Source organism: Candida oxycetoniae (assembly GCF_023343755.2).
Source record: "Candida oxycetoniae strain CBS 10844 chromosome Unknown scaffold13, whole genome shotgun sequence".
NCBI classification, from domain to species: Eukaryota; Fungi; Ascomycota; class Pichiomycetes; order Serinales; family Debaryomycetaceae; genus Lodderomyces; species Lodderomyces oxycetoniae.
In genome coordinates this window covers 260989-270548 of record NW_026055409.1, presented here as the reverse complement: position 1 = coordinate 270548, position 9560 = coordinate 260989, and the positions used below count along the sequence as shown (strand labels likewise).

Below are 9560 nucleotides of genomic sequence, written 5' to 3'. Positions count from 1 at the left end.
CCAATTGAACAGCACCGGGCTATAGATGATCTCGACCTGAGGTTTACGTTGTTATAGTTAAAAGGGGTGCTTGTGTAATGAGCTAGAACAGAGAGGATGGTATGGTACTACTTTGAGAATTGTCGACCGTTTTCTGCGGTGTTTATGTGTACAGCGTTTGCACTATTTTTTGTAAGCCCACTTTTAGGAGGGGTTGGTATGGCTGCTGCTGCGACAGCAACAAGCTCAACAACAACAACAACAACAACGATGGAAACCACACAGCCAACGGAATCGGTTATGGTTGATATACTATCTTCGCAGCCCCAGTTTTCGTACTTTTTAAGACATCTACAACGACACGGAATGATCCCGAAACTCAATCTAATGCAAAATGTAACATTGTTGGCTCCCGTGAATCTGGCATTTGCGTCTACAAATGAAGAGAAACCAAGAGAGATAAATGAGCTATTACGCTATGTTGTGAATCAAAAGGTTGTCGTGGGAAATCTCACTAATGAGGAAGTAGTGTATGATACCCTATATAAGACCGAGGCCAACCGATACTATCCAATCAAGATAACAGCAGACTCTACGTCAAAAGAGTATATTATTGACGAGACTGCTAGCATAGTAGAGGAAGACTTGTATGCTAAACATCAGTGGTCGTATGTTCAGGGAATTGATCGCTTGCTTCCATTGAAACCAAGCCTATGCGATGTCCTCATGGGTTCCAAGAGTTCTGAAATTTCACTTGTGCATGATATATTTCAACTGTTATTCAAAAACGATTCTGGGACAACAAGGGAAACGACCAAGACCAATGCGAAAAAGCAAGGAAAAAATCGCGAGAATAAGGATAAGGATAAGGATAAGGATAAGGAAAAACCGCTTATTCCTGCGACATGTCAAGAGTTTCTACATGGAGTTAAAACTTTGATCATTCCTGATGACAAGCTCTTGAAAAATTCAATGACAAGTCTCCAATTGGAATATTATTTGGCAAATACTGCCGCAAACAAAGAATTCAAATTTACAGACGATGCTACTTTTGAGATTAAGATGGATACTTTGAATCTTCTTAAACATTTGATGTTTTCTGATTATATTGATGGTATTAATGGTACTTGCAATAAAAGCACTTCGTTTGCAGGCCAAAAGTATCAATTTCTGAACGAGAAGGGTAAATTAGTACTCGAAGGAAGTTACACTGCAACTAAAACGCATGTTCTTTCCAATGGTATTGTACAAATATTCAGTCAAGGAAAACAGTTTTTCAGTCGATTAAATATCCCTGTTGCCGAGATGATTGCAAGAAAAGCATTGTACGCAGCACAATACTCGAATTTTGTCGACGAGCTCAAATATAGATCATTAGATTATCTTGTTGACGGATCGGCGGTGAATCAGACTATCTTAGTTAGTTTGAATATGAGGGACGACGTTGATGAAGATGAGGCATTATCAGCATCTTTCAGTTTGAAACAGGACTTTTTGTATCATTTTGTTGATCAATCGATAGATTTTTCCAATGAGCACAACCATCTTTTAGTTAATACCAAACTATATGTGCAAAAAAAGATTGGCGGGTGCTACAAAATGAAGGTTTCAAGGTATTACGAGGACGGAGGACAGGAGGTGATTAGAATATTAGATGGCACCGAGATACTTCGGAGAATACCGATAAGTAACAATAGTCAAATATTTATTGCCAACGATGAGATTTCAACTCCAGCAAATTTAAAACATTCTTTGGGAGACATGATGTCAACAGGAACTATTCCAGATTACTTGGAAAGGGTGCAAATCGATAGACAGGATTGTTTGCGAACCTTGAACTACTTGAGCACTTTTGATTTATACTCATTAAAGGAGAATTATAAAGGGTATACTATTTTTCTACCATGCGGTGCACAGAATAGAAACTCGTCTCCTTCTTCACCTCGCGGAGGACTATGGGATAGCTTGGGTTTAGTTTTAAATTATCTTGAAAGTAATCCAGATATATTTGAGGAAATCATGCGAGGAATGTTTTTTGAAAAAATATTATACTCAGATTTCCAAGATTCCACAAATTTGAATGATATCAATGGCCAAACGGTTGCCATTAAAAGTGTTGAGATTATAAATGAGACAAACTACGTTGAGATTAACAGCGAGAATCCAATACCTATTCCACTCAACTCGGACATTTTATTCAATGAAGGGGTTATTCATGTGATTGACAAAGTTTTGATCCCAGATTCGTTTTATATCCCTATACAGGAGTTGATCAAAGTGACATTTGATAAACTGTTTCCAAACTATTCTATTTCCAAGCTACTCGAATATTTCCCCAAGATTGAAAACTCTTTAACAGGTAAGAAGCCCTTTTCATTATTTGTCCCGTCTTCCGAGTCACTTGAGAACTTTAACATCACGTCGTCATTCACAGATTTGTTTGAGTTCTTACAGTTTCATTTAATCCCCAACGAGGAGGTGTATAAAATCTTGGATTGTTTTGAAGGCAAAAGCAATGGCGGTGAGTTGATTAAAACTAATTTGACCCATGGAGGATTAGTGTGTAAGCGTAAGGAAGGAACAAATAAGATCTACTTGAAGTTTCACAAATTGAACGATACCGAACTGGGGGAAAAATCGGAAAATCTAGGTGCCCTGTTTTATAATGAGGATCTAAGTGCCCTGTCTTATAATAAGGATCGTGAGGTACAAATCCTATCTCACGGATGCACTTCCCAATATCGAAACAAACATGATACACAAAACCTATCATGTATCTTTTTATTGGAAAAACCCTTAAACTTGGACTGGGTCAAAGATCGGAAAAACAGAGACAACTTCCTTCATATTCACTTGGGAATGGTGAGTGTTGGTGTGGGTATAATTTTGGGCTTAACAATATTTGGTGGTGTAATGCTTGGGTTGGTTTTCTGCATGGGAAGAAAAGAACATCGTTATAAAGGTGATGACGACGAAATCCCCAGAATGGATTCGGGATTTATGAGTGTATTGACCGATGACGATGAGTTTGTACCCTATGACAGAGGCTATGAAACAGACATTGACTTATTACGCTCAGAGTCTGACGCATTATTGCCTGCTCGTGCAAAGAAGAGTGGCGGCAATAGAAAAATATCTGCAACCAGTTATAACTATGGGTCTATCAAGAATGGTAGAAACAGAGATAGAGATGGAGATGGAGATGGAGATGAAAATGAAAACAGAGATAAAAACTATAAGCAGAATCTACCAGCAACACTCCCTAGAGATATAGGGAATATCAAAAGGAACTTGAATCGAGAACGAAATATACCGGGACTCTCACAATTCTGAGTATTTAAACACATTTTTTAGTATACTTTCATATATATATATATATATATATATACGTATATATACATATACACATTATGAGTTTTCCCTTTTCCTTAGTAGTACTGGCGAAACAGAGAAAAAAAAAAGAAAGAAAAGGGAAAAAAAAAAGTGCTATTTTTCTTCAAGTTGAACTTTTTCCGATGATGGAACCATCACATCAATAACAAATATGTCGGATCAAGTATCAGTTGAGGAGCAGCAGCAGCAGCAACAGCAACAGCAACAGCAACAACAGCATCAGCAGTTGTTTGGTCAAGGGTTTCCACTGGAACAATCTTACGGAAACGTTAATGCTCCAGCGGATCTCTCTGAACAAGCCAAGTTACAAGCATTGAGAGATGAAAGAGATAAACTACAACAAGAGGAGGCACAACTAGCGGCGGTACAAGCAAGTTTCCAGTTTCATCAACAACATCAACATCAACAACAGCAGCAGCAACAGCAACCTTTGTCGGTGGGAGCGTTTTCTTTAGGAACAAATGTACCTGCATCGGCAACTGTACCAACACCAGGGACTATTGCAGAAACGCCAGTATCTTCAGGGTTGATTTCTGACGAGCAGAAGAGAGAAAGCGATGCCAAATCGATATATATTGGAAACGTTGATTATGGTTCAACACCGTTGGAATTGCAGCAACACTTTTCTTCAGCGGGTGTTATTGAAAAAATTACTATTTTGAATAACAAATTCACCGGAAGGCCTAAAGGTGTCGCATATTTGGCTTTCAGTGACCCAGATAGTGTAAGCAAAGCAATTGCCACTTTAGACGGATCTATATTTCGAGACCGCGAGTTGAAAGTGATGCCCAAAAGAACCAATATTCCAGGTATAACTGTGCCTAGAGGCGGAGCCTTAAGAGGAAGAGGTGGAAGAGGTAGAGGAGGGTTTCGAGGTGGAAGAGGCAGAGGCGGAAGAGGTGGTGGATTTAGAGGCGGAAGAGGTGGTGTTGGATTTACGCCATACTAACAGGCCAGAAAAAAAAAGGAAGAAAAAGAATATGTTGATAGATGACATGTGTTTATGAAGAGGTTGATAAATGACAAATGTTTATGAAGAGGGGGTGATAGAGAAAAGCTCTTTTCTTCTGCTTTTTAACAACACGAGTCAAGACCACTTTTGTGACATATTGTTGATGGCGATGACAACTATTTTGAAACTATATATATATATATCTGTGTGTGTGTGTGTGTGTGTGTGACTAATCCATGTTTTGTATTATTTAGCATTACTTTCTCTAAGTTTCAATTCATTTCCAAATCTTCATTTATTTGCTATTTGTTGATTACTTTATGTTTTTGTTTTTTTCTTTTTCTTGGGCCCTGGCATTTGCTTCGACCGTTAACCTTGAGATCTCGTTTTTACCATCAACAACTAGCCCCAGAACTACGCCCTCGATATCATTCTTTTTCATGCCCTGTTCAAACTTGTATTTACATTCAAAAGACTCGACTTCAATCTCTAATCCGACAATAGCTTTTTGCAAAATCTTTAAATAGCTTTCTGGTGCATCATTTACCTTCCACACCAGATTACCCTTTTTCTGTAATTTCTCTTCTTGATCTGTAAGAAGGTTTAGTTGATTTCTAACAAAATCAAAGTCATCAACAATCTTGGATGTGCCGTGAATGTGGACACTAGCAAAATCCCATGTGGGCACGTATTTGTGAGTCTCTTGCTTACCGGGGTAATAGCTTGGAGTGATGTAAGAGTCCACAGACTGGAAGATCACTAACACATTTTTGTTTGATTTGAGCGAAGGTAATTGATGATTTGACTTGGCCATATGAGCAATCAAAGTCTTCTTTCCACTATCGCTAACTTTCAAAAAGAATGGTATATGATTAGCAATAATCCCATCGCCTTCAACAGTTACAATTGTTCCCAATGGATAGTTTTTGATCAAAAACGCACTTTGATCCCAGTCGTCTTCATTATACTTTTTTGGGATATACATGGCAAATGAAAAGTTAAAATACCCAAAAGCCAAAGAGCCAAAGTGCCCAAAAGTCAAAGAGTCAATAGGCAAAAAAGATAGAGTTAAAAAGCCAATAGGTAAAAAAGATAGAGTTAAAGAGATCTTTAAAGTAAATAAGAAAAGACTTGGAGAGTAGATTTTAACACCTTTACATTTCATCAAATTTTCATGGGCGTGATAATATGGGCTAATCAAAACTCGCAAATTACTCATACAATATGTAAACTCATATCTTATCTTCCTTCCTACCCCATATTTTAGTTTCGTTCCAAAAAAAAAAAAAACGGGCTACAACTCCCGCGCGATACTTTTTCTCCATTAGGAAAACCTAACCATTGGTTAATGCCAATTAGTTCCTCCCACACACTGGTGATATTTTTTCTTTCTTTCTTTCTTTCTTTCTTTTTTTTCTTTTCATCTACGTATTACGTTTCTCTACAGTTGAAAAAATATTGAAATTGAATCGCGTCTTGCCCGTTTTGGCTCTTGTAACATTTTTTTTCACCATTTTGGTGGGGTTGGGTTGGTGATGCCAAAAATCACGATAATATCAGGCGGGACTGCAACCAACCAATTGGTACCCTTGTTCAAAAACTTGTCCCAAGAGAACGAAACTGCGTACGTATTGCCGATTTCCGACAATGGAGGTTCGACTTCGGAGATTATCCGGGTTATAGGAGGACCAGCGATTGGGGATATACGCTCGAGACTCACACGGCTCATACCGCCCCATCAGAAACATATACAAAAAATGTTGAGTTTCAGGCTTTCTCTGGAGCCAACTATCGCCAAACAACAGTGGAATAGTATAGTTGAAGGTACTCATGAATTGTGGAACCCCATAAGTTCAAGCACAAAAGAGATTTTTAGAAGCTTTTTTGTCCATGTCCATGTTGAGTTGTTGAAAAGATCGAGGATACATCAGTCTACCAAACGTCAATTCCGTTATGAGCTAGCTAATGTGGGGAATTTGTTTCTCACTGGTGCAAGGCTATTTATTGGATCGTTGGATTCTGCAATTGAACTATTTTGCAAGTTGACAGATGTCGATTCAGATGTACAGGTTCTTCCATGCATAAACACTAATTTCACCTATCACATAAGCGCGCTATTGGAGAGTGGCTTAATCATCACCGGCCAGTCACAGATTTCGCATCCGTCCAATACATGCAACAATTATCCACCTCCCATTAACAAAACACGACCACCAACACCTACCGATAATCCTTCTCGTACTAGTTATTTTGGCGATTTGGAGTATGCAATAAACGATGTTGAGACCAGCAAACATAGAATCAAGCAAAGGTACAGTCTTGCAGCTTTTTCTTCTTCTTCTGCGGCAGAAGAGTCTGGCGCTGGTTTGCTTTCATCAGATTCCGAAGGTGAAGAGTCGGGAAACGTACCGCAATACGTTCATCCTGAATTAAAAAAGTCTCAGCTTCATTTTAGTAAGCTGCAAAATATTGAACCCTTGCTATCACCAATTAAAAGAATCTTTTATGTGTCGCCTTATGGCGAAGAGATTTGCCCGACTGCTAATTCTAGAGTGTTGGCAACTATTTCAAGTACAGACACTCTTATTTATTCCATAGGATCTTTAATGACGAGCATTGTTCCCATTCTTGTTCTCAAAGGAGTGGGGAAAGCGATAACGACGTTGAATCGCACGAACAAGATTTTGTTGTTGAATGGTTGTCTTGATAGAGAAACGTATGGTATGACTGCAGGAGATTTTATCAAAGTGATTGTTGAAGCGGTGGAGTACTCCTTGCGTAGTCAAAATGGTGGCAACAACAGCTATCGAATACCATGGTGTCAAGTCGTTACTCATTTGGTCTACATGTCCGAGTCCAAAATAGAAATAGATCACGAGTTATTGACCTCAAGGGGTATTCAGTGTTTGGAAGTGAAAAAAATAGAAGGGACAGATTTCTTTGATTTGGAAGATTTGGAATTTGTTTTAAGTAGAATTGTTAATACGTAGAACTTGTGTCATAGGAATGAATGAAAAGAAAGAAAGAAAAAAAAAAACCGTGTCAAATTAAGATCTCAAAAGTGAAAAAAAAAAAAAAGAATCATTTTAGCACTAGTGATAGTGATAGTGTGCAATGTTCTGGTCCTATTGTATTGTGTGCAATGTTCTGGCCCTATTGTATTGTGGTATAAGCCAGTAGATGGGAACAGAAATTTGCAGTTTTGAATTTTTCCGATTTGCACGCATTGCATTTTTAGCATCGTAAAAAAAGAAAATCCGAAACGTGGGGGCGGTCACAAACTGATAACCAGTAAATCCTAATACACAGTATCCTAATACACTAAATCCTAGTCTAATACATGGGTCTTTAATCTTCAAATTGGGGCTTCTTAGTTGTTTTTTTTTTTTTTTTTTGTTTTTGCTTTTTTGGGCCATCTAACAATAGTCCCGGCTAACCACAGTTGCAAATACAAAACAGTTTTGTTCTCTAAAAGTAGATAAATGTCAATTCTCTCTTGCTACTTTTCATGAGACGCAAGTCGTGTGTCTCCTTGTTGATATGTTTGTATTTGGCTTTTAACTCATCTATTCTCAAACATTATTAAACATTATCAACTATAAAACTTGTCAAATTTGCAAATGAAGAAGAAGGGAAAGATTTGGTGGTTTCCAGGGTTTCCATCGCATTTGGTAGCGATGACTATTTATTTGTATACAAGTTGATTTTTCTTTTTCAGGATTAGAGTATATTCTTTTTGATTACAAGCAAGCTATGGTGCTTTAAATGTCGTTTGATATAAACTGGGAAAAGCTCACTTCGGACTCTGAGATTAATGACTTAATTAGAAATCTTCTACATGAACAGTTCCAATCGTTGACATTACCCTCATATATATCAAATCTTGAGGTTGTTAATTTCAATTTGGGAGACATTGCGCCTGAGATTACTATAAGGCATATCGGGGATCCATTTGAAGAATTTTATGCTAATGGCGAAGATGGATCCGAGACTGAGAGAGACGCTATTGGTGCAGGTAATGCGGTATCAAAAGGTATTCCTAAGGAAGTGGGGGAGGATGAGGAGGTAAATGAAGAAGATAAGGAGGGAGCCTTTGATAACGATGATGACAATGAAGATGACGGCGATGATAACGATGGTAGTGATGATGATGATGACGATGATGATGATGATGATGACGATGATGATGATGACGATGACGACGATGATGATGATGACGATGACAACAAAGAGGATGATGATGACAAAGAGGTTGATGATGACAAAGAGGATGCAGGCAAAGATAAGAATAATAAGAATGATGACGAGTTGTCCACAGTGGAGGAAGGTCTCAATCAGCTAAATGTCACCTCCAGCACTACCGAGGTACCAACTTTATCGCAACAGCAGCGACCGCCATTAACGAGTTCAAAAAAGAATGCACCTGCTCTCACTCAATTCAAAGATTCTTTTCAGTCGATTTTAAACCCGTATGGTGTAAATAGCATGACTGGATCTACACCCATTGCTACTTCGGTAGCAGCCGGAACGGAACCACATACCAATATCTTAAATCAAAATAGCTTGTCTTCCCGAGTAATTCCCAAAATTTCAACAAAACTGAAACTGAAAGCTAAACATAAAGTTGGGCTAGAGGATGTTCAATTAATAGCTGAAATCAATTATAAGGGCGACTTGCAAATAGATATACTAGTCACATTATTGGTGAATTATCCATCTCCAAATTTTATATCACTTCCTATAAAGCTTCATGTGACAGATTTGGTTATCCATTCTATTGCCACTATTGCCTACTTGAAGAATGCTGTGTTCTTGTCCTTCTTGTGCGATGTGAATGATGAAGCAGATGGGCATATGAGTGGCACATCACCGGCCTCCACGCCCACTGCTACAAACAGCGGTGGTAATTTCGTCGATTACTATTTTCACAACCCAAACAATAAAGAGAGAATAGATATCATCAAAAAGATCAAGATTGAAAGTGAGATTGGTGAGGTGGAGAATAATGTGTTGAGGAACGTTGGTAAAGTTGAAAAGTTTTTAATGGAGCAGTTACGAAGTATTTTGAGAGACGAAATTGCATGGCCAAGTTGGGTTTGCATTGATTTGAGTGAAGAGGAGGAAGAACAAGAGAGTCTTGCAGTATAGTAATTAGATAGCATAAAACTATAAATCCAAATAAAACTATAGCATCACTATAAATCCAAATAAATACATCCCAATAGAGGGATACCGA

General features: G+C 38.2%; 5 protein-coding genes across 5 annotated transcripts; 4 read left to right on the top strand and 1 right to left on the bottom strand. All coding sequences in view use genetic code 12, as the record gives it.

Annotated features, from left to right (window-relative positions):
• Positions 1 to 249: 249 nt before the first annotated feature.
• On the top strand, positions 250 to 3312 carry KGF56_002123 (uncharacterized protein; the record flags this gene model as incomplete). Its single annotated transcript, XM_049323318.1, has 1 exon — positions 250 to 3312. The coding sequence occupies one exon, from the start codon at positions 250 to 252 to the stop codon at positions 3310 to 3312; it is 3063 nt and encodes a 1020-aa protein (XP_049180912.1).
• A 211-nt stretch (positions 3313 to 3523) lies between these two features.
• On the top strand, positions 3524 to 4321 carry KGF56_002122 (uncharacterized protein; the record flags this gene model as incomplete). Its single annotated transcript, XM_049323317.1, has 1 exon — positions 3524 to 4321. The coding sequence occupies one exon, from the start codon at positions 3524 to 3526 to the stop codon at positions 4319 to 4321; it is 798 nt and encodes a 265-aa protein (XP_049180911.1).
• Positions 4322 to 4637: 316 nt separating this feature from the next.
• KGF56_002121 (uncharacterized protein) lies at positions 4638 to 5309 on the bottom strand (the record flags this gene model as incomplete). Its single annotated transcript, XM_049323316.1, has 1 exon — positions 4638 to 5309. One exon carries the CDS (start codon positions 5307 to 5309, stop codon positions 4638 to 4640), a length of 672 nt encoding a protein of 223 aa, XP_049180910.1.
• A 772-nt stretch (positions 5310 to 6081) lies between these two features.
• On the top strand, positions 6082 to 7314 carry KGF56_002120 (uncharacterized protein; the record flags this gene model as incomplete). The annotated part of the gene is made up of 1 exon (XM_049323315.1): positions 6082 to 7314. The coding sequence occupies one exon, from the start codon at positions 6082 to 6084 to the stop codon at positions 7312 to 7314; it is 1233 nt and encodes a 410-aa protein (XP_049180909.1).
• Positions 7315 to 8089: 775 nt separating this feature from the next.
• On the top strand, positions 8090 to 9472 carry KGF56_002119 (ERMES complex subunit; the record flags this gene model as incomplete). The annotated part of the gene is made up of 1 exon (XM_049323314.1): positions 8090 to 9472. One exon carries the CDS (start codon positions 8090 to 8092, stop codon positions 9470 to 9472), a length of 1383 nt encoding a protein of 460 aa, XP_049180908.1.
• Positions 9473 to 9560: the final 88 nt, after the last annotated feature.